This window comes from Meles meles, chromosome 16, assembly GCF_922984935.1.
Source record: "Meles meles chromosome 16, mMelMel3.1 paternal haplotype, whole genome shotgun sequence".
Lineage (NCBI taxonomy): Eukaryota > Metazoa > Chordata > Mammalia > Carnivora > Mustelidae > Meles > Meles meles.
The window spans coordinates 54,186,467-54,211,078 of record NC_060081.1 but is presented as its reverse complement, the minus strand read 5'-3'; the positions used below and the strand labels follow the sequence as shown (position 1 = coordinate 54,211,078).

The window sequence follows — 24,612 nt, the reverse complement described above, 5'->3', positions numbered from 1 at the left end:
TGGCTCCGTTGGTTAGGTGTCTGCCTTTGGCTCAGGTCATGATCTCAGGGTCCTGGGAATGAGTCCTGCATTGGGCTCCTTGCTCAGAAGGGAGGCTGCTTCTCCCCTCTGCCTGCTCTCCCCCTGCTTGTGCTCTCTCTCTCTCTCTCTCTGTGTCAAATAAATAAATAAATCTTTTTTAAAAAAGTAAAAAAAAAAAAAAGATAGAATTGTGGGTGCCTTAGAAACAATATTTGGCTACTCATTTGTTTTATAGGCCAGAATGTAGTCTGTCTTGGTGAATGTTCCATGTGGGCTCAAGAAGAAGGTGTATTCTGGGGGCACCCGGGTGGCTCAGTGGGTTAAAACCTCTGCCTTCAGCTCAGGTCATGATCCCAGGGTCCTGGGATCAAGCCCCGCATCAGGCTCTGTGCTCGGCAGGGAGCCTGCTTCCCTCTCTCTCTCTGCCTGCCTCTCTGTCTACTTGTAATCTCTGTCTGTCAAATAAATAAATAAAAATTAAAAAAAAAAAGGTGTATTCTGCTGTGGTTGGATTAAGTGTTTTAGAAACATCAATTAGATCCAGGTGCTTGACGGTGCTGTTCCATTTAACTATGTCCTTATTGACTTTGTGCCTTCTGGATCTCTTGATTACTGACAGAGGGGGCTGGACTCTCCAGCTGTAATCATGGATTTGCCCATTTCTCCCTGCAGTTCTACCAGTTTTCGGTGTTCTGTTGTTAGGCGTATGCATATTAAAAAATGTTATGCCTTTCTGGAGAACTGATCTCTTTAACATTATGCAATGTGACGCTCTACGCTTTCCGTGATAATTTTCCCTGCTCTAAAATCTGCTTCGTCTGAAATTAGTGCAGTTGCTCCAGCTTTCTTTTGGTTCGTGTTAGCATGGCATATTCTCCTCCACCCTTTCCCTTGTCATCTGTATTTTTCTTCCTATTAAAGCGGATTTCTTGTAGACAATTTCTTGTTGGGCCTTTTTTGCTATCGACTCTGACAATCTCTTTCTTTAACTGGTGTAGTTAGACCGTTGCTGTTAAAGTGATTGTTGATATAGTTGGATTAATATTTGCCATAGTTGTTGCTGTTTTCTAATCATTGCCCTTGTTCTTTGTTCCTATTTTTTGTCTTCCATTCTCCTACCTCTGTGGTTTTGACTGAGCATTTCATATGATTCCAGTTTTTTAGCGTATCAGTTATAGTTCTTTTTTTTCCCCACTTTTCTTAGTGGTTTCACTAGAGTTCGCAGTATCGGTTTACAATTAATCCAAGTCCACTTCCAAAGAACACCATGCCACGCCATGGGTAGTGCAGGTGCATTATAACAGCGTGTTCCCAGTTCCTCCTTCGTGGCCCTTGAACACCGCGGCCATTCATTTCACTTTTCCATAAGCTACAGTCATCCAATACATTGTTGCTAGCGTTATTTTAAACAAACTCTTATCTATTGGATCAGTTAAGAATAAGATCTCAGGATGCCTGAGTGGCTCAGTCCGTTAAGCATCTGCCTTTGGCTCCGGTCATGATCCAAGGGTCCTGGGATGAAGTCCCACATCGGGCTCTTTGTGCAGCTGGGAGCTTGCTTCTCCCTCTGCCTCTCCTCTCCCCCCTGCTTGTGCTCTTTCTCTCTCACTGTCTCTTTCCGTCAAATAAATAAATAAATAAAAATCTTTTTTTTTTTTTAAAGATTTTATTTATTTAGTTGACAGAGAGAGAGATCACAAGTAGGCAGAGAGGCAGGCAGAGAGAGAGGAGGAAGCAGTCTCCCTGCAGAGCAGAGAGCCCGATGCGGGGCTCGATCCCAGGACCCTGAGATCATGACCTGAGCCGAAGGCAGCGGCTTAATCCACTGAGCCACCCAGGCGCCCCTAAATAAATAAAAATCTTAAAAAAAAAAAAGAAGAAGAAGAAGTTCTCAGATCCCAGCTTAAAAGTTTCTTCCTTTTGGGGCATCTGGGTGGCTCAGTTGGTCAAGCATCTGACATTTGATTTCAGCTCAGGCCATGATCTCAGGGTGGTGGGATCAAGCCCTGCCACATCGGGCGTGGAGCCTGCTTAAGAGTCTCTCTCCTCCTCTGCCTCCGCCCCTCCCCCCGCCTTGCTTGAAGTCTGGGTCAAGCCCACCCTTGTGCTTCTTGAATCATAGAACTGATCACATTGCCTCTTCCACTAACTCAAAATGTGCTGAGGGACAGAATCTTGTCAGTCTCATTTGTTGCTCTAGTCTCCGTAGCATCTAATCAATGATCAATAAATGTTTTAGTTTGGGTGAGTCAATTAGCAAGTACAAGCCCTTTGAGTTCTTGGCCAGCTCAGTTGGCCAGGCAGCCAGGCACCTTGTCCATATGAATGTGTCACCAGTATCCTAGTTTGAAACCCAGAAAGAGAACTTGGAGCAGTTTCTCCCTGAACCTCAATGCAAATCCCATTCACAAATCTAGCACGCTCCAGCTTCCATCACACTTGGACAGATGTTATCTCGGTTGGATTTCCCTGCCACACTTTGAGATAGGTGCCTATGGACTGGTCCAGTTCCCTGGAAGCAGAGCCTCAGATAGGGATTCTTGAGCATGTAATTTTATTAAGGGTGGCTTTCCCGAGGTAAGAAGTAAGGGAAGTAGGGCAGAGAAGGACAAGAGAAGCAAGGATGTGGCCCTGTTAGGTCCGTTATTAAACGAAACGAGCCTGAGACAAAGTGAAAGTTATTTAAAGCTTTATTTTATGATAAGTATTAGAAGTTAGACTGATTGGTCAGGGGAACGAGACTGAGACAAGGTGAAAGTTATGCAAAGCTCTATTCTATGCCAAGCATTAGAAGTCAGACTGACCAGCCAGGGCCATCTCCGAAGAGAGTGACCCCCTCCCCATCTTACAGACTATCTTTTATAGAGCAAAAGTCTGGCCATACACAGGTGGCTAATGAGATTGTAGTCATGTTAGGTCACACGCAGGTGGCCAATTGAATTACGATTTACCCTATAGTAGTTGTTTGACCTAACCTATTACTCTGGTCAGAACTGGTGCTCAAGGTTGGCGCCCAGAAGACGGTGGGGTTTACATTCTTTGGTGGTTAGGGAAAAAGTATGTGTGTTTCTTACTGATTGGATGTCTCCACCTGGCCCGACTCGTCCTTGTATTCTGGGCTCTGTTACAAGAACTGGCCGACCTGGCCTTGTATTCTGGGCTCTGTTATTAGGAACTAGCTGACCGTATTTTACTGGTTTCCCAGACTTGCTTCTAAGTAAGTTTCTCTGGGGGGGAGGGGGGCAGGGTCAGTTTTACTGCACAAACAACAAATTGGCTTTTCACCAAGATGGAGTCGCTCTGGCTAAATAGGTCCTTACAGCCCAGGTGGAGTCTAGCCAAGGCCTGATCCTGCAGGAAGCTCAGGAGTATGAATGAGCCACAGACTTGCCCAGCCTTGAGGCAGAGGACTGGATTTTGTGCCTCTGTATCAATTAGTAATTAGCTGTGGGCTGACTCAAGGAGAGGAATGGGCTGTCAATTTCCAGGCATTTTCCAGCAAGATGGTTCCCATCAACCAAGAAGGGAGAACCTGTGAGCTGTTAGAGCCACCACACACAGCAGCTAGGGGAGGACACAGTGGCCCGGTAATGGGGACCTGGGTAGACCACCACATGAGCTTACTAGACTACCTACAAGAAGGCTGACTCAGAAACAATAAGCAACCTGCCCAGAGTCACCCAGACAAAAACCATCAGAACCAGACATCAAGACCAGACGTCCAGACTCTGAATCCTCAGATCCAGCCCCACTTACCATGGACTAATTCTGGTTGCTGTTTGACAGGCTGGCGCTGGCTTTCTTCACAGAGTATAAAATCTCAAGGGCCAGAGAAGCAGAGAGGAAGGGTCTCTGGGGCCTCCGTATTGAATGCACAACTTTGAGGGGCTGGATAAGGAGGAGGGTAGGGTTGAGAATTTGGGAACGTTCCACCTTCCCAGACTCTATCGTTGCTGCTGGGAATGGCAGGTGGCAAACTTCTCCTCTGCTTTGCCCCAAGTTGGGCCTTTGGCAATGCAGCTGGGGAAATCTGCCTTCCCATGGTGGAAAAGGCTGGATGGGGGCCCATGTGGGCAATGGGAACAAGTGCCCTACAGAAGACTGTTTCCAGGCACTGCCCACTTGGACGCAGGGGCTCAGAGCACAAGAATGGCAAGGCAGGCTGGAGACAGGAGGGGAGGGAGCCTTTGCTGAGTTTTTCCCACAGGCCAGAACTTTTACTCCTGTTTTTAATCAGCACCCTGCCCCCAACCAAGTAAGGAAATGGGAGCTCCTAGAGCCGTTATACAGATGAGGAAACTGAGGTGCAGAAAAGTAATGTGTCTGTGGTCACAGAGATAAAAGATGGTAAAAATGATCTTTTCAGGCAAACCAGTCTAGCTCAAAACCTGTGTTTTTCCTATAAGCAAAAAATATTTTATTTCTGGATAAAAGTATCAGGGTAATGACATCCATCCTCAGATGTCAGTCACTGTCCGGTGTTCATTAGGAAGCTAATAGGGTAAGGATGAACATCGCCTGTGTTAGAGATGAGCTGAGACTCAGAGAGGTCAAGTGACTTGCTCAAAGACACCCAGCTAGTAAGTGGGAGAGAGGTTGGCTATTAATACCAGAACTGTATGATAATTTCCCTGCATTTGATTTGTAAATGCATATACAAAGAGTTGTAGTTAGCATAGTCGTTGGGCCATTCTGTTCAACCAGGTCATTTGTCAATGCCTTGAAGTCATGGTTTACACACACACACACTCAAACGCAAGAGGAGCTCATCAGGCAGCAGCCCAGCCCTTCCTGTGCCCGTGGTCCTGCCTTGCCAAACAGAGACCCGTGCTTGGCTGGCCCCGGGGGTCAGGAGATGACTCAGTTCTGACCCCAAGGAGCTACACCCAAAAAGAGGAAAGGCATGTGCCTAGATTTCTACCTAAGGTTTAGTCAAGAGCGTGGAAATGCCAGCTGGTCAGAAGAGGGAGACATTAATTCTCATCCCAAACCAGAGTTTCTGGAAGAGGTGGCCTTTGGAGCCAACAAGCTCCAGAAAGCATCTTGGACATCTGATTCCTCACAGGCTGGGGTACTTTCCTGTAGTGGAGGCCAGTGAGGCCAGAACTGTCCATTTCCTCTCCCTGCAGGTGACAGGTCCGGGAGGAGAGCCTCACGGAGGCAGGCTTCCAGAGCTGAGGGTGCTGCAGCAGGCAGGCGCGGAGCTCAACCTGGCCAGAAGGAGCCGGCTGGGGGCAGCCCAAGGCCGGGGTCTCCCCGGAGGAAGCAGGCAGAGCGCAGGAGACACGGAGAGGAGCTGGGGCAGCAGGGGCGGAGCTCCACAGAGAGGACCTGTGAGGGGAGGAGGAAGAGAGATGGGAGGGCTTCCCTCAAGGAGCAGAGAGCTCCCCCAAAGAAGGAAAAGGAGGTGCCAAGAAAGGAGGAGATGTGGAAGCGGCCAAAGAAACACAGGTATGTTGTGATTCTGATTCAGGTGCATTTTTTGATTGGCACCCTCCTCTCCTTTGGCCCTTCACACTGCCCTGATGAAGGGCTGAGGTCCCCTCCCCCCGTGTAGGGGGGCTGCTTCTGTTTGTCCCTGCCTTGTCCACTGCCCTGCCTTCCCCATCTGGGGCAGAAATGGGATGAGGGTCTTGGTCATTCCAGGCAGATTGGCCCCTGGGCACTCTCAGAGCCAATGCCCCCTGTCTGGCTGGTGTGAGTGGAAGCACTGGCAGGGGTGGGGAGGGTTGGGGGGGGGGGTGTGACATGGCAGCCAGGTGGGACAAGATCCCAAGTCTCCTGAATTTCAGCTGGTGACTCACCACAACTCCGGAAGAGGCACTGAGAGAAACTAACAAAATTGGACGCAACAGTCATCATAGGACTTAAGCATGCCATCTCCCCAGTCTGGACCTGTGTCCTCTTCTGTGATGTGTGGCATTGATCTAGAGGACTGTCGGGGATTCCAACAGCCCTAAAACTTGGGATTTGAGGGGAGGGGTATTGGTCTTGTTTCCTTTGTCTCATTAGCACTGGCACATGGAGGTCTGTGGACTAAGCCAGCTTATAGAATCAGCAAGTCAGGATTTGGTCCATTCTTTGCTATAAATTTTGATGGAACATCAACTTCTCCTGTCCTCCCTTTTTGACTTTACTCACTTCTTGGGATGTTTTAAGAATCCCTCTTGATAATGGCTGGGGAGGCTTTCGAAATACTTGAAGGAGTCGGGGTTATGGTGAAAATGGTGTTCCTACCCACAGGGCTCTAGGCTCTTCCACTGGACCTCTCCACCTTTACAGAGGGAACTGGGACCCTCAAAAGAGCCCACTGATTTCTTCTGTCACCGTGCCAGCCATTCCTGGCTTGATTGGGGCTTTTTTCTACTGTCTGACGGTCTTTGGACATCAGCTAAAGGGGTAAAGGTGCCGTTAGCAATTGAAAGAGAATTTAAAGCACACAGATTGGGCCCTGGAATGTCCTGAACTTTACAGGGAGGCTGCCCTCCCCCTACCCGGAAACAGACCCCCAGTGTCTGGATGGCAGATGCAAAGTAAGGGGTACAGACAGGGGCTCATTCATGTCATTCTCAGCTGAGTGCTGCGACAGGTATAGAGAGACGGAAAAGACTCAGTCCTGTTTCCCAGGTGCTGACAGTCTGGCAGGGGAGAGAGGCCTTGGGCAGCAGTCATCACAAGACAAGGCAGAAAGGAATATGATCTGAGAAAGGATTTAACAAAATGCCTTCCTGGGGGGTGCTGGGACATCAGGGTTCCTCCATGGAAAAGGTAAGATTTTCAGCCGGTCATGGAAGCCCAGGTGACATTTGAACAAGCAATAACTGAAGCCCCCCCTACCCCCAGGTTACGGGAACCCCTGTGGAAAAACTCAAAGGCAGGTAATCATGGGGTGTGCCTGAGGTGTGGCAAGATACTCCCATGCCCGAGTGTTCCTAGAAGTGAAGTGTCGGGCCCCTCCTCTCACGTCTGTCCTCTTCTGAGCTCCTCAGAAATTAAGCCTCATGGGGCTCCTGTAAATTGTTCTCTAAGTCGAGTCCACATCCTGGTGTTTCCATTTATGGAACTTGCTAAGAAGCAGCTGGGGCATAGACTTTTCCTGTGCCACCCTCACCTCGAGATGGCAGGGGGGCTGCTGTCCCTCCCAGAGTCACCGTGTCTGCGAGTGAAGGACGGTGTGAGAAGCACACCCAAGAACTAGGATTTTGTGGCAGCTGAACACATCATCTTGTCTGTGAGATGCTGAGGCTCCTCCCGTGGGGAGAAGGGTTCCTTACCTGGGGAGAAGGATTCCGGCTGGATGCTCCCTCCCCCTGTGCGGTCCAGAACCATCCCTGTCAGCCCCGTGCTGAGCCCTTGAACTGTGGTCCACGCAGACCAAGACACTGAATTTCTAATTTCCTTTCATTCTAGTTCAGTGTTATTACTACTGAGTTAACACAAGAGTTAGTGAATTTACTTAACCCGGAGAGACAGCTGTAGCTTTGAAATCAATTTAACTTTGAAGCCGGTGCATTTCAGATCTCTGAAAAATAAAAGGCGAACTGCTTTTGTCAATGCAGATGCAAACGTCAAAGGGAAATGGCATTTGGCTACTTGAGTCATTTGTTGGGAAACTTCTAAGTATGTCTGAAACAACCTGGGTATGTAAATCTGCCTTTTCAACTACCAATTTTATGAAATCCAGATATGGATGAAATATGTTCAAGGAAAATTTAGTGTCTGAATTGATATGCACAGTAGTTGTGGGAGGAACACCAGATTTTTGAAGACAGTACAAGAATATAAAATTTCTCATTAATAATTTTTTATATTGGTTACATGTTAAAATAACAATTTTTGACATATTGGAGTCAATGAAATGTATTATTAAAACTAGCTTGCCCATCTCCTTTTGCCACTCTTTTTTTTAGAGATTTTACTTATTTATTTGAGAGAGAGAGACAGAGTGAGAAAGAGTGAGCATGAGCGGGGTGAGAGGCAGAGGGAGGAAGCAGGCTCCCTGCTGAGCAGAGAGCCCGATGGGGGACTCAATCCTAGGACCCTGGAACCATGACCTGAGCCAAAGGCAGATGCTTAACGAATGAGCCCCCCAGGCGCCCCTTGCCATTTTAATATGGTTACTAGAAAATTTAAAATTACAACATGTGGCTGAGGTTACGTTTCTGTTGAGCAGCACTGTGTGGAGTCTGGTCGGTGGGGAGGACTCAGAGAAATGGAGTTGGGGGAGGCAACCCTCCTGGCGTTTTGGGCTACATAGCGTGGCCTCTTCTGATGGGCGGTGGCAGTCACTGAGGGCTTCTGAGCAGGCGCAGGCCTCTTAGGGGTGATCAGCACTGGGAAGGCCAGGGAACACAGCCCACCTGCTTTGCCTGTGGGTTCCTCTCCATTCCACAGATCACCTGAAGACACTTGCCAACTTTTCATTCTCTCCTGCTCTGCCCGCTTCTGCCTTCCAGATCACCCTCCTTGGCCTCCCGCGCCTCTGGAGTGGAGTCTCTCTCAGAGGAGGAACTGGCCCGGATCCTGGAGCAGGTAGAAGACAAGAAGAAGCTCATCGCCACCATGCGGAACAAGCCCTGGCCCATGGCGAAAAAGCTCAGGGAGCTCAGGTGAGCGGCTGGTGGTCAACCAGGGCCTCTAGAAATCCTAAGGGCACTAGTCCTTCCCATGGGCCCCAAGCCCCTTCCCCCTATCGGCCGCAAGAGGACTTGACAGGAAGGGGGATTCACTCTCCCACTCTGCTTTGGTCCCTCCGCTCGCCGGCACAAGCACAGTGCCTGAGTGGGGTCTGTTAGAGCCCAGACAAACAGGAGTCGTTACTGCTAACAGAGGGCCTGCGGTTGGCCAGCACCAAGCAGGGTCTGGGGACGAGATGAGGATCATGGTGCTCTTGCCTAGAGCCAACCCTGCCACTGCCTGATGTCCCTTCTGTCCCGTACCCCTTCACCTTCATGGGGAAGGTTCCTGCACCTTCCTCACAACCCAACACAGACATGCCTTCCTTGGGGGGCTCTCTGTGACCCTCCTCTGCCTCTGCAAGGTCAGAACTCCCTTCGTGTTCCTTAGGCACCCAGAACCTCTCCATGTGTAGCATACTCCCACTTACGTGTGGGGAGCAGGGACTGGGTCTGTCTCAGCTACTCCTGCAGCCTGAGAGCCTGACCCCGGGTCAAGCTCACCATCATGCTCCATGAATATTGTTCCGGCCTCCTCAGGCCCCAGCCCCTGACTCCTGTTTCCAGCTGGCCCTTCTCTGGCTTCCATAAAAAGGCCAGCACACCACACACGTTATGAGCCTCATGTCTCACAAGGGCAATAGTCACATTGCTTAACTTCTGGTTTTCTTTTTCTTTTTTTTTTTTTAAGATTTTATTTATTTATTTAACATAGAGAGAGAGATCACAAGTAGGCAGAGCAGCAGGCAGAGAGAGAGTGGGAAGCAGGCTCCCTGCTGAGCAGAAAGCCAGATGTGGGGCTCGATCCCAGGACCCTGGGATCATGACCTGAGCCAAAGGCAGAGGCTTAACCCACTGAGCAACCCAGGCACCCCAACTTCTGGTTTTCTACTTAAAAAAAAAAAACAAAAAACATCCAACATTACCATTTCCCCCCACAAGTACTCTCTTGGCTTTTCTGCTGCAGGGCTGGGCAGGGAATGCTCCCTCTCCCCTTCCCTCTTTGTGAAGCCCTTTTCCCTGGCTCCTCTCACACGTGCATTTCCCAGTGGCTCAAGTCAAATGCCTCATCCTCTATTGGGTAGAACAATCTGGCAGCTGTATTTGGACACACTGGGGCTCACGGGTTGCCCCTCCGAGAGGCACCACCGAGATGCTAGTTGCACAAACACAGGTCGGGCTTCTGGTGAACAGAGCTTACTCCGTGCCAGCAAATGATCACATTGTGTCCTACACAGCTGTGGGAAGAAAGGTGTCCCAGCGGTGCCCACCAGCCAGTGTGTCCCAACAGGACCTCTGGGGATGATGGGAGTGCTCTAAATCCATACTAATACTCCTGCCGCCAGCTACAGGTGGCCAGTAAGCTCTTGGAGAGTAGCAAGTGTGACTGAGACACTGATTTGGGGGTTTTAATTTATTTAAACTAAATCATCCCCTGTGGCTGGTGGCTGCAGTTCCAGCGGCAGGGACAGCTCTCAGCGGTGGCTGTCTTCCCACTCAGCCTCTTTTCCTAAGACTCTTCTCCCTAGTCCCTCAGGGCCAGCTTCTTCTTCCTGCAGGGGGGCACAGAACAGCCATCTGTCACCCTCACAGGACCTCACCCCCACTCAGGTGTCACCTGAACACATCTTTTATTAACAGTGGAAAAAGAGCAACCGAGGTGCTTATGGAAATGAGATCTCCAGGCAGCTGGAAGTCACGGGGACTAGGAGATTTCCTGAGGGGTGTCTAGCTGCCTGGAGGAGAAGTGTGACATCTCCTCCAGCCAGAGGGCAGAGCTCCTTCTCTTGGGATGGCTGACAAATGGCTAAAGCCTGGGGAGCCGAACAGGCCCATGTGTTTCTCCTTGGAGCAGGGATCTTCAGCCAATGCTGGCCTCCTTCCCTCTTCCCACTCCCAAGACTCCTTATCTCAGGCTCAAGTCCAAGGCTAGAGAGCCTCCAAGTCCCCAAGCAAGCTGGTGCCTCTGCCTCGATCTTTGCTTTCACCAGCGCACCTGGCTAATTCCCACATATCCTGCAAGACTGGGGCCAAGTGTCCCCTCTGGAGGGACACTCCCATCATTTCTCATCAGTAATGACGAGTTCCTACCCAGTCTTGGATGCCAAAAGGGGCCAAATGAGGAGCATGGACAGCCATCTGGAAGGAACCAGACAGTATCCTTTCCTTTTCACCCACTGAAGCAGCGTCAGAGGATCCCTGCTAAAGCAGAAGATTTAAACAAGATCCAGAGTCTTATAATATCCAAAGTGCCCAGGCTTCAACTGAAAATCACTCATCATACCAAGAACTAGGATGATCTCAAGCTGAATGATCAAAGACAACTAAAGATGCTAACACCAAGATGACATAGATGCTACAATTATCTGGCAAAATTTTTAAAGAAACTGTCATAAAAGTGTTTCACTGATCAATTATGAGGACATGAAACTAATGAAGAAGTAGAAAGTCTAAGAAAAGAAATAGAAGATATAAAGAAAAACAACCAGAAATTTTAGTAGTAAAAAATAGAACAACTGAAATTAAAAAAAAATGAATGAGTGGGCTCAACAGCAGAATGGAAAACACAAAGAATCAACGAAATTGAAGGTAGAACAAGAGAAATTACCCAATCTAAACAATACAGAGAAAATAACCTGGAGGGAAAAATGAACAGAACCTCAGGGACATGTGGGACTACAATAAATGTTCTAACATTAGTGTTTCTTCCATATCCCTTGCCCTGGATGTGAGAGGGTTAGGGGGAGGAGTCCCAGAAAAGAGAAGAGAGAGGGTGGGGCTGAAAAAACCTACAAAGAAATAATAACTAAAAATTTTCAAATTTGGCAAAACTTACAGACTCAAGAAAATGAAAGAAACCCTACATGGAATGAACCCAAAGCAATCAATGTCAAAATACATCATAGTCAAACTTCTTACCAGCAGTCAGAGAGAAATAATGCATTACCTATAGGGGAAAACAATTAGAATGAAAGCAAATTTCTTATCATAAGCCTGTCCTCTGGAGGACAGAGGAAGGTGACACAATTTTTCAAGTTCTAAATAAAAGAATTGTCAGCCCAGATTTCTATAGCCAGCAAAAAATATCCTTTAAGAAGAAGAAGAAATTGGGACACCTGACTTTGCTCAAGTTGTGATCTGAGGGTCCTGGGATCAAGCCCTGCATCGAGCCCCAGATTCAGTGATAAATCTGCTTACCCCTCTACCCCTCCCCCGGCTCACGTTCTCTCTCTCTCTCTCAAATAAATAAATAAAATATTTTTTTAAAAAGTAAAAAGGAATCAAGACATTCTCAGATGAAGGAAACATAAAAGAATTTGTTACCAGCAAACCAACCCTAAAAGAATGGCTAAATTCTCTAAATAAAAAAGAAATGATAAAACAAAGAATCTTGGAACATCAGGAAGGAAGAACATGGTAAGAGCTAAAATACCGGAAACTGTCATAGATTTTCCTTCTCCCCATGAGTATTTAAAATTATGTTTAATGGTTGAAGAAAAAATTATAACAACATCTAATGTGTTCTCAATGAATGTAGAGAAAATATTTAAGACAATTATAAATGAGAGGGTAAAGGGACATAAGGAACACACACACATCTTACATTACATATCACATTATATAGTAATATGTAGTAATACTTAGAGCAACTACTGAAAAGACCATACAAAGAGATAACACTGAAAAGCATCACAGATAAAACAAAATGGAATCCTCAAAAATGTTGAAGTAACTTGCAGGAAAAAGGATTAGAGAAATGAAAAACAGAAAGAATGAACAAACAAACAAAAGTAAAACAGTAGGTTTAAATCTTTTTTTTTAAGATTTTATTTATTTACTTGACAGAGATAGACACAGGGAGAGAGGGAACACAAGCAGAGGAAATGGGAGAGGGAGAAACAGGTTCCCTACTGAGGAGGGACCCTGATGCAGGGCTGGATCCCAGGACCCTGGGATCATGACCTCAGCTGAAGGCAGACACCTAACCAACTGAACCACCCAGGCACCCCAAGAAATTCACTTTAAATATGATGATATATATATAGGTTGAGAGTATAAAGATGACAAAAAAAAATATGCCATGCAAATGTTAACCAAAATAAAGTAGTAGATGAGACAGTGTAAATATCAAATAAAGTCAGCTTCAGAGTAAAGGAAATTAACAGGGACAGAAAGGAATATTATAGAGTGATAAAAGTTTCAATCCATTAAGACGAAGACATAGCAAACCTAAATGTGTGAGCACCAAGTGGTTTGGGTTCTGCAGTGTAGTATTTAGGGATGTGTAAACTTAGCAGTTTAAAACAGTAATGAGGGGGGCACCTGGGTGGCTCAGTGGATTAAGCTGCTGCCTTCGGCTCAGGTCATGATCCCAGGGTCCTGGGATCGAGCCCCACATCGGGCTCTCTGCTCTGTGGGGAGCCTGCTTCCTCCTCTCTCTCTCTGCCTGCCTCTCTGCCTACTTGTGATCTCTCTCTCTGTCAAATAAATAAATAAAATCTTTAAAAAAAAAAAAAAAACAAAACAGTAATGAGGGGTGCCTGGGTGGCTCAGTGTGTTAAGCCACTGCCTTCAGCTCAGGTCATGATCTCAGGGTCCTGAGATCGAGCCCCACACCGGGCTCTTGCTCAGCAGGGAGCCTGATTCCCCCCCTCTCTGCCTGCCTCTCTGCCTACTTGTGATCTCTTTCTGTCAAATAAATAAAATCTTAAAAAAAAAAACAAAACAGTAATGAACATTTACTGCCTTCTATGGGCCAGAAGATCAGGAGCAGCTTAACTGGGCAGTTCCATCTTGGAGTCTCTCACAAGTTTGGGTCAGGATGTTGGACAAGGTTGCTGTCATCTGAAGGCTTGACCAGGGCTGGTAGTTGTTAGAAATAGGCCTCAGTTTCTCTCCATAGGCTGCTTGAATTTCCTCATGACATGGCAGCTGGCTTCCCTCAGAAGAGGAGGAAGTCACAATTACCCTTTATTGTCCTAGTCTCAGAAGTCATAAATAGTCTGTTCTACCACTTTCTGTTCATTGGAGACAAGTCACTAAGTCTGGCCCACATTCAAGGGGAGGAGAATTCGGTTCTCCATTTTATTTATTTATTTTAAGATTTTATTTATTTATTTGAGAGAGAGAGAGAGAGTGCAAGGGAGGAGCAGAGGGAGAAGGACAAGCAGACTCCAAACTGAGTGAGAAGCCTGATACGGGTCTCAGTCCCACGACCCGGAGATCATGACCTGAGCCAAAATCGAAAGTCGGACATTTAACCAACTGAGAGCCCCAGGAACCCCCAGTTCTCCATTTTAAAGGGAAGAATAACAATTTGCTACCATATTTTAAACCACCACCCATGGAAGCCAGGCATTCTTGGTTAACCTCCACTGCCCTTGGACACAGATCCTCACCTGGCCCATCCAAATTTCTACTTAGCATGAGTTCAGCATTTATTTGATTCTTGTCTCCACAACTAAAAATGGAAATTGCCTGGGGGCATAGGGAGGCCCCAAACCAGCATAGCCCAGACCACCTTCAACCTCTGGCCACCCCCAGCCCCTAGCTACCTCCTTTTTTTTTTTTTTAATTTATTTGAGAGAGAGAGAGAGATCACAAGTAAGCAGAGAGGCAGAGAGAGAGAGAGAGGAGGAAGCAGGCTCCCCGCTGAGCAGAGAGCCCGATGCGGGGCTCGATCCCAGGACCCTGGGATCATGACCTGAGCTGAAGGCAGAGGCTTTAACCCACTGAGCCACCCAGGTGCCCCTAGCTACCTCCTTTTGACCATCAGGGCTTCTCTCCTATTTCCTTGAGATCCACACCCCTAAACTCTTCCTCAAAACAACAGATCCCTCCTCTCTTTGCCTTTTCACTGCATTTACCACATACCATCTGGTCTGAGGGAAAAAGGGAGACAAGTTTGCGGGAAGTTCCCTCTTCAAAGGACACTTGGTGACAAGGAAGGGACAGAAGTAAGATTGTAACAATCGAGAAGTATGGGGCAGGAGCCAATGTTTCTATAAACCAAATCCTCTCTGGTAAGGAAGAACAGGACAGTCTGGATTATAGGTAACGTGTTTAAAAAGGAGTTTTCTGCAAAAAGTTAGTTGTTACTATTTATGTATCTTCACTATATCCAGAAAAGCTCGCTGTGTCCACCAAAATTCTTAAACCAGGTGGGCTCTTCATAGTGAACAATCCTTGGAGTTTGCACCCACTGCCGGGCATGGCCATCTGATCTCCTGCGCGCTGTCTGGGGGTCTAGACACAGAGTCTGGATCTCAAGGAGAGAAGTATTTGCTGCCGGGCCCAACAGCTCAGGAACATGAGCTGGCTCTTACTTTGGGAAGTCTCACTTGAAGACCCCAAATCTTAAAAGCTGGCACATTTAAGGATTTATTTATTTATTCTACAGCGAGAGACTGGGGAGAAGGGCAGAGGGAGAAAATCTCCAAGCAGACTCCCCAGTGAGCACGGAGCCCAACCAGTTGGGGCTCAATCCCATGGCCCACAAGATCATGACTTGAGCTGAAACTGAGAGTTGGAAGCTCTACTCATGGGGCCACCCAGGTGCTTCAAAAGCTGGTGCATTTAAACTCACAAACTCCAAGTGCTTAGGAGCCTTTGTTCACTGTCAAATACAGGAAGAGAACAAAAATACAAATTTCACGAAAACATGTTTTTGTGTTGTGCCTAGTTGGTAGCCACAGATAGCTAACTGCCAGGACATGTCCTGCCTGAGGGAAAACAGGGAGCTGATCCCATTAAGGAGCCTTAATCCCCTACAGACCAGCTTTCGACCCTGGGGCTCCGGAGCTGGACAGTCAGCCTCATTAATATGGAGACATCGGAATAAAACCAGCTTCAGGATTAACCTGAGGTTAGAATGTGAGAATGTGACTTTGGCTTTGATCTGCCTGCAGTCGCCCTTTGGAGGTGGGATAGGGATTGTGTAGCGTACAGCGAGGGCTGTAGCAATAGCCGCCAAACACACAGCTCCATGACGCCTTCCCCCCATCCCCCGCCCCGGGGCCACCCCTGAAATGGACTTCATTCCTCATCCATTTGTGGTGCTCTATCCAGGGGCTGATAAAAAAAACTGGCTTTCTGGGGTCTGCGAAGGAGGGGGTCTGATTTGCAGCATTTGCTGATTTCCACCGTCTGAATACTCCCGCGGTGGCTAATTTCAAGCTACCAACAGTTTAACAGCTGGGTGGCCAAGTTCCTGAATATTTAACATTGGGTTCTCAGGAGCCATTCTCACCAGCCCCAGCACACCCCACAGAATACCTAATAGACAAACTGATCCATGTTGTTCTCATCCAACCTTCCTGGGTTATGCAGTCCCTCATTCAACATTCATGCAGTCCACAAATGTCTCTTGAATGCTGTATTCATTCTCCTTTTCTTTACTGAAGTATAATTGACATATAATATTATATTCATTTCAGGTGTGCAACAGCAGGATTCGATGTATGCATACACCGCGCAATGCTCGCCACTATAAGCCTAGCTACCATCTGTCACCATACAACATTATTAGTATTATTGGCTACCTTCCCTAGGCTGTATTTTGCCTCCCCATGACTTAGTTATTTTATAACTGGAATTTTTTAAATTTAATTTTATTTTTTTCAGTGTTCCAAGATTCATTGTTTATGCACCACACCCAGTGCTCCATGCAATACGTGCCCTCCATAATACCCACCACCAGGCTCATCCAACCCACTTCCTCCCCTCCAAAACACTCAGTTTGTTTCTCAGGGTCCACAGTCTCTCATGCTTTGTCTCCCGCTCTGATTTCCTCCAACTCACTTTTCCTTTTCTTCTCCTAATGTCCTCCACATTATTCCCTATGCTCCACAAGTAAGTGAAACCATATGATAATTGACTTTCTCTGCTTGACTTATTTCACTCAACATAATCTCCTCCAGTCCTGACCATTATAACTGGAATTTTTTTACCCTTTCATCTCCTTCAACTGTTTTGCCATGTCTGTTTCTATTGCTGCTACAACACACTGCCACAGTGTAACTGTTTGAGCTGCTACTCCCGTATCTACCAGCTCACAGCGCAGCTGGTCACAAGTCTAGCAGGACATGGCTGAATTCTCTCTCTGCACAGGGTCTCACCTGGCTAAAATCAAGGTATTAGCAGGGTTGAGGTTCCCATGTGGGGCTAGAGGTGTTCTTCCAAGCTTGCGGGTTTTGGCAGAAATCGCTTCCTTACCATATAGCTTCCTCTCCAGGGGCCCCAGCAACAGAGGGGGGAGAATTCTCTTGCTTCTAATTTCTCTGACTTTTCCTTTTGCTACATCTCTCTCTCTCTGACTCTCTGCCTTCTTCTATGTTTAGGGGCTCATGTGATTCTTCTGGGCCCTTCCAAGAATCCAGGATAATATATTTTAAATTCCAGAATTTTAATTATGTCTGCCAAGTCCCTTTTGCCATTCATGGCTGTGCCACCAGGGGGCTACCCCCATGGGGGCTCAAATTCTGCCTATGGGTCCCTACCATCTACTAAGCCGTCTTCTTAGCATTTGGGAAACTTCAATGAATGAAACAGACAAAGAGTCTTGCGTTCTTGGAGCTTACATTCTAACTAGGAGTATAAAAACCCTTCAGATTTCTTTTGGTTTGGTATTAATTGCAGTTCTGCTTCTATCCCCGCCTCCTTTTTTTTTTTTTTTTCCTTTTCTTTTTTTCCTAACCAGGGAGGCCCAAGAGTTTGTGGAGAAGTATGAAGGAGCCTTGGGAAAGGGGAAAGGCAAGCGACTCTACGCCTATAGGATGCTGGTTGCTAAGGTGGGTGGTAGAGAGACAGCCAAACCCTCGGAAGTGTTTGCTCAGCCTCTGAACCTGGGTGACCATCACAGGCCCTTGCCCAGCCTCTCTATTTCTGTCTAGCTCCCCCAAAATCCCTCCTGGGAGGTCCGGCTGACTAGCTGATTTGTCCAGGAATGGAGACCGTTTGTTGTCAGTTTCTCTACATTTATCTGTAAGGGCTTCGGTGTATCTGAGATTCATTTCCTCTCCAGTGAAGAACTATAAACTCACAAAACTGATGAGGTGAAAGCACTGAGATCATATTTCCGAAGCCCCAAATCCGGACACACTGTTTGATGCCCACAGCCCCGAGGGACTGTCAGATGGTGGCCAAGTGATCAGCTAACTAGCAGGCTGTCCCCAGGGGCCTCCCTTGGCAATGTTCATTACCCGTTTTGGCCCTCAGCCTTGCAAGTCTATATTCTGTACTGATATTATCAGCACCCGACAGGGGATCCCATCCCTCGGGGTGGAGGGGGATCACATTAATAAAGCTTCTGAGACTGATAGGTAAAACTAGGTGCTGGATTATTAATTTACAAGAAGAAATAACCATGAGAGAACTTGAAATATGAAGAATTCACATCAACAGCACCTTTTTTTTTTTTTTTTTGGATAGTAGAGTTACTTTATGTGGGTAGCTAACCATAATCCCAATTCCAATCTATTAACTTACAACCACAAATCATTACCATAGAAATCAAAATACTCACAGCCCAGGTGATGGGCAGTTTTCCTTATAGACAGACTTAAATAGAAAGCCAAGTAAACCACCAAAGATGAATTTTAAGTGTGGAATCAGAGCTAGGGAAGGTAGATAAAGCAGTGGGACTAGAATGCCCAATGCTAGTCTCCATACCCCTTCCTGTTGTAGGGATTGCTTTGCCATTGTTATCAACCAGACTTTTGCTTACACACTCCTCTTCTCTATTGCACCTGTGACCACCGTCCTTTTTGACAGGTGCTTCCTTGCTTGTATAGCAATCATCCCATCAGGATACATTCAAAGCCTACAGGTCTGGAAACGCACCTGATCCCTTCAGATAAATGTTCCTTTTGAGCCTTTAGTGACTTTACATGGGAAACCCCACTTCCTTTACAAACAAGTCCTTAGGAGGCCTTTGTTATAATAGAAATTGATCCTAGGGTCTTCTCCCCACTACCTCTTTGTCTGCTGTTTTCTATGAGGTGTTTTTTTTTTAATTCCAAATAGATGTATTTCCAGGGAGTATGGTTGTTGGAAGAGCAACCCTCTTGAGAGTTGACAAATTTTCACCCAGTCAGCAGACAGACAGCTACTCAGGTTTCCAGCTGGTACCAACTCTGAATGTTGGTGCTGAGAACAGACCTTGGAAAGAAGCAAAACACCTTCCTAACTCCTTTCAGAAAAAAAGAGAAGGTTGGGGGAAGAGGTGGTGGGTAATAGGGAGGGCACGTTTTGCATGGAGCACTGGGTGTTGTGCAAAAACAATGAATACTGTTACGCTGAAAAAATAAATAAAATGGAAAAAAATATATAATATATAGGAAAAAAAAAAGAACCAAAAAAAACAGGCTGTTGTTCTCACCAGGAGAGAATGGAAGCCACAGGTTGAGGTCCTACCAATTCTAGCGATACGAAGGTTGAGCAAAGTTCTTATCAGATTTATGCACTTGGCTTGGCTGTCTGCCAAATGTGGATATAAGCCTTGTGAGATTTTTTCCCCCTTTGAATGTTTAAGAATTAAAAAAAAAAAAAGTTGTGCCAGAGGTTGCTAACCCAATTTGATCCCCCAAACCAGAAGTATATACAGAATTCCTAAGTTCACATGTACAACGTCCAAACATGAAATTTTATCAGCAAACACAAGGCACTGTGCTGTGCTGGCTTCTCTCTCGCCCCACTCTTGACTTTGGTTTTGACATGTCAGCATCAACATGTCCCTGCAGTGTGTTCCTCCAGGCCCCAAGGCAGGATGTTAATGAACTGAGTGTATTACCTGTTTAATTTCAGAAGTGGGTCAAGTTTAAGAGAGACTTCCATAACTTCAAGACTCAATGTATACCCTGGGAAATGAAGATCAAGGACATTGAAAGTGAGTATTTTGGTGTAACTGTGTTGAGCTGGTTTCCTAACAAGTTTTCCAAGGGCTGGGATTGTGTTCTTGACCAGCTGATCAGGTTATTCCACAAAACCTGTGGTATTAGAAAACAGGATGGCCTTTGAGTGAGTCAGACCCAGATTTAAATCATTGGTTAGCCTCCCGGAGCCCCAGGTTATTTATCTGGAACATCCATTTCACAGACCGACATGAAAATGGAATCCATCACACACATGAAGAGTTCGGTCATGCTATCTTCCTCCTTCCACAACATTTAAACCCTGCTGCCTTTCCTTATGCCAGGTCACTTTGGTTCTTCTGTGGCATCATATTTCATCTTTCTCCGATGGATGTATGGAGTTAACCTCGTCCTTTTTGGCTTAATATTTGGTCTAGTTATCATCCCAGAGGTAAGACAAGAGCTTCCTAGATCTCTAGAGAGTGTGGAGGCTTATCATGACCACCATCCTCGTTTATATTAATCAAATACTCTCCGTTTTACAAAAAACCAGTCATTCATTTTAAGTTCTCTACTCCCATCCATTGCCCAGATAGCTTAGGACAAAAAATGGAAATAAATACTTGTATTCCTTTTTTTTTTTTTTCCCAGAGTGTTCAGCTTTATTGAGGGTATGGGATGTCTGCAGATAAGGTCTGGAATCAGCCTGGAAGGGCAGTGACCCGATGGGCAGCCAGGGATAGCGTCTCCATGACTTGGGTTTTTTCGAAAGTGTGACTCTCAGCTCCACCCCACCCAATGCCTTTGAGTCCAAACATGGCGTCATAAGAGGGATGATTATAGTAGGTCTTGCCTTCATGCTCAGCAAGGCCCCCTGACATCAGCATCTTTCCAAATTTCTCACACGTTGTCCCTCAAGGCTGATGCCAGTTCTTCCCCCAGAGAGCTCACCTGCTCAGCTATGTGGCCCCATGGTCCACCCAGGGTCTCAGCTGATCCCTGTGCCCCATGTGGGGAGGGAGCACCTCCAGTCCCCTAGGCCAATCCAACCAAACAAAGGGGGGGGTTCAAGATACTTGTGTTTCTAAATTAAGACACAGACCCTACATTTTTCTGTCTTTTGTTTTACTTAAAGATTTAAATTGTATTTAAGATTTAAATCGTATTCTTCACTATTCTCCCAGATATAATCTTATATGGATGTATGTGCATCCTTACCTATAGATGAGTAACTGAGAGACAGGAAAGGAATAAGCAACTTGTGTAAAGTCACACAGTAAGTTTGTAGTAAATGAGATCCCAGGTCTCCAGAGTATTGGCCTAGGATCTTTTCCAGGGGAAATCTGACAAATTAGAAGACTTCTGGGCAGAACACTGTCAAGCATTACAGGACCAAAATACAACTGAATACACAGGAGAATATGTTCTTGGAAGGGAAAACTTAATATTGTAAAATAAAAAAGTCAATCCCTCCTAAATCAATATGTAAACTTCATACAATTCTGATTTTTTTAGAATTAAGGATGCAAATACAGACATATATATTGGGTTATTAATAATATAACCATGTACATGTGAAGAACTGGCAATATTCTAATACCCAACAACAGGTGATTTGTTAAGTAAATTTATGGTAGATAGATGGGATTAAATATTCTGAAGTCATTTTATTCAGAGACATACCATATGCCATAGAGAATTTGTCATAAAATAATACTAAACTAAATAACCAGACTAAAATATAGATAAAACTCAGAAACAACCATAAGGAAATCTATGATTATCTAATGATCATTATCTTTGGGATATGGTGGTGATAGGGATTTTTTTAAAGATGTATTTATTATTGGGGTGCCTGGATGGCTCAGTGGGTTAAGCCTCTGCCTTCAACTCAGGTCCCAATCTCAAGGTCCTGAGATCGAGCCCCTCATCATGCTCTCTGCTCAGCAGGGGACCTACTTCCCCCTCTCTCTCTGCCTACTTGTGATCTCTCTCTCTGTCGAATAAATAAATAAAATCTTTTTTTAAAAAATGTATTTATTATTTATTTATTTGAGAGCGAGCAAGCACAAGCAGGAGGGGGCAGAGGGAAAGGGAGAGAGAATCTCAAGCAGACTCCATGATGAGCGCAGAGCTGGATTTGGGGCTCCATCTCAGGACCCTGAGATCATGACCTGAGCCAAAACCAAGAGTAAGATGCTTAAGTGACTGAGCCACCCAGGCGCTCCAGTGATGGGGAATTTTTTTAAATGCTCTTCTGTACTTTTTCACATTTTCTACAATGAGTATGTGATAGTTCTAAAACCAGGAAAGGGATTAATATTCTCTAAAGAAGAAAGTGGGTGTGTCCTGCTCTGAGAAGGGAGATATTTAACCCAGTATATTAATGTCTCCATGTGTTTGAATTTTCTCCATTCATCATGCTGTCGTTCTGTCCCTACACAAGGTACTGATGGGCGTGCCCTATGGCAGCATTCCCAGGAAGACAGTGCCTCGGGCTGAGGAAGAAAAAGCCATGGATTTTTCTGTCCTTTGGGATTTTGAGGTACCAACACTAACATGCCAATGCACTTCTACTATGTGATTGTAAGACCTAAAGTTTGCATGGATAAGTGTGAAATATTGCATTTAGTCATTGGAAAACCAGTGCTTAACTCAAATGAGATCCTTCTTATGCAAAATGAGCTAGCCAACTCTGTCCTCCTAAGACCCTTTCATAGGTTCTGCAGCCACACGTGGCTCATCTCTCTCTCTGCCAGATCCATGTAAGTGATCCTACAGGACAGTTTTCTCTTCCCATATTCACAGGAAGACTCCCGGGCCATCGCCAGCTCAGCCATTCCCAAGCTTCACATGGCATCCTCAAATTCAACATCTATCCAGCCAAACCCCCATTGCGTTTTCCCATCCCCTTTACTGGAACCACCATTCACCCAATCATTCAAGTGTGAGACCTGAAAGTCATCCTACACTTTTACCTCTTCCTCACTACCACCTCTCCCCCCAACACACACAACCAACCAACCACTAACTCTATATTGATTCAGTCCCCCTTTCTCTATCCCTCTTACCTCTTCTTTGGATAATGTCCCCACCATACCAGGATCATGTCAGAATCTTCTACCTCTGCTTCCTGCTTTGACTTGGCTCCTAAAAACTCCATTTGCTCGGCTGTCAGAGTGATCTTTTTGAAAGGCAAACCTGACCCTGTCACTCCCCTACCTTGGATATTCATTTATTCCCATTCCTAAATGGAATAAAATCCAGTGTTTTAAATCAGGTTTACAAAAGAACTGTTCATCACTGGGCTGCTCCCTCCCTTTCCAGCTCCATTTCTGTCTCAGACCTCATACTTTAATTTCCAATATTTATCAAGTTTGGGGGAAGTCCCTGAATACATCACATACTAGTGCCTCCCTACTCTTGCTCAGGAGATGGCCTGGAATACCCCTTCCTCTTTTTGAGTCTCCTCACCTCTATGCCTTTGTGGAGCTCTGTCTGCAACTCCAAAGAATTCCTGAGGCTCGGAGTTTCAGGCAACAGGTCATCGCTGCTGCCATCCTTCATGTTCATAGTCAGGATCAGGTTCAGGTCAGGTTCATACTTCTCAGGTACCTGTGGTAGTGTGTTGGAGTATTTTCCCAAGTCATTCAGAATAAGGGTGTTCCTAACAACTACTACATTTCTATACTACTAAGTATTATATACTACTACTACTACTGTGTACTACCACTAAGGATTTCCTTTATTCTTTATTTCACTCAAGGACCCCTAAGGAAACATCCTAGCTGCCCAAAACAAACTGAATTTGTTCAACAATAATCCTCTGTTTTGTTGTTGTTGTTGTTGTTACCAATGGTAAAAATTTTCTTCTCTTTTTTTGGAATGTGTTTTTTAAAAAATAATCTCTACACCCAGCATGGGGCTCAAACTCACAACCCCAAGATCAAGAGTAGTTGTGTGCCCCACCAACTGAGCCAGCCAGGTGGCCCTTAAATTGTATTTTTCAAGCTAAAATTAAAGCTTTGGAAAACTTATATCCATTACCATCACAGTGGCAGTTTCTCAATGATTAAATGCTTTTCTGATGAGATCAATGAAGATATTAACACATACGATTTTTTACATTGTGTACAAAGTGCCTCAACATTTGGCAGATTTTTATAACTCAGGGAACCATTATTTTCCACTTGACCAATCCATGATTTTACAGAATTATGTGTGGGTAAAAGATCCCACATCTTGATAGTACAAGATAGAGCAATTAAGCTTTAGAAACTTCAAATCTTGAGATAATTTTAGACTTACAGAAGAGTTGCATAAATAGTACAGAGATTCTCCCCCCACACACAAAAAATAGTATAGAGTTCTCGTATACCCTTCACCTGGCTTCACTTTATGATAACATCTTATCTACCCATAGAACAATTTTCAAAACTAAGAAATTAACCTTGATACAATATTATTAACTAAAGTGTAGAATTTATTTGGATTTCATTAATTTTTTCACTAATATTCCTTTTCTATTCCAGGACCAAATTAAAAATCTCACATTGTATTTGTTGTATCTCCTTAGTCTCCTCCAAATCTGTGACAATTCTCTTTCAGTGCCCTTGAGACTTTTGAGGAGAACTTGTCGGTTGTTTTAGAAAATGTTCCTCAATTTGGGTTTATTTGATTCCCTCATGATTGTAGTGAGATCATACATTATTTGGAAGCCTGTCACAGAGGTAAAGTGCCCTTCTAAGCGTGGCCAATTGGGGTTATACTATGTTGATACATGTTATGATTGGCAACATTGTGACCACTTGGGTAAAGTCATGTCTGTCAGGATTCCCTATGGCAAAGTTAGTATTTTTCTCCTTTCAATTACTCAGTATTTTTTTAAAGATTTTATTTATTTATTTTACAGAGATCACAAGTAGGCAGAGAGATAGGCAGAGAGAGAGAGAGGAGGAAGCAGGTTCCCCACTGAGCAGAGAGCCCGATGCAGGACTTGATCCCAGGACCCTGAGATCATGACCTGAGCTGAAGGCAGAGGCTTAACCCACTGAGCCACTCAGGTG

The 24,612-nt window shown here is 45.5% G+C and overlaps 1 protein-coding gene across 1 annotated transcript in view; it reads left to right on the top strand.

The window, feature by feature from the left end:
- TMC2 (transmembrane channel like 2) overlaps positions 1 to 24,612 on the top strand; it is a 60,571-nt gene that overhangs the window by 5,313 nt on the left and 30,646 nt on the right. The window contains exons 3-8 of the mRNA XM_045980555.1: positions 5,151 to 5,472; positions 8,478 to 8,630; positions 17,395 to 17,485; positions 19,500 to 19,581; positions 19,891 to 19,997; positions 21,993 to 22,091. Of these exons, the coding sequence (XP_045836511.1) occupies positions 5,151 to 5,472; positions 8,478 to 8,630; positions 17,395 to 17,485; positions 19,500 to 19,581; positions 19,891 to 19,997; positions 21,993 to 22,091 (854 nt within the window). The remainder of the gene's footprint in view (positions 1 to 5,150; positions 5,473 to 8,477; positions 8,631 to 17,394; positions 17,486 to 19,499; positions 19,582 to 19,890; positions 19,998 to 21,992; positions 22,092 to 24,612) is intronic.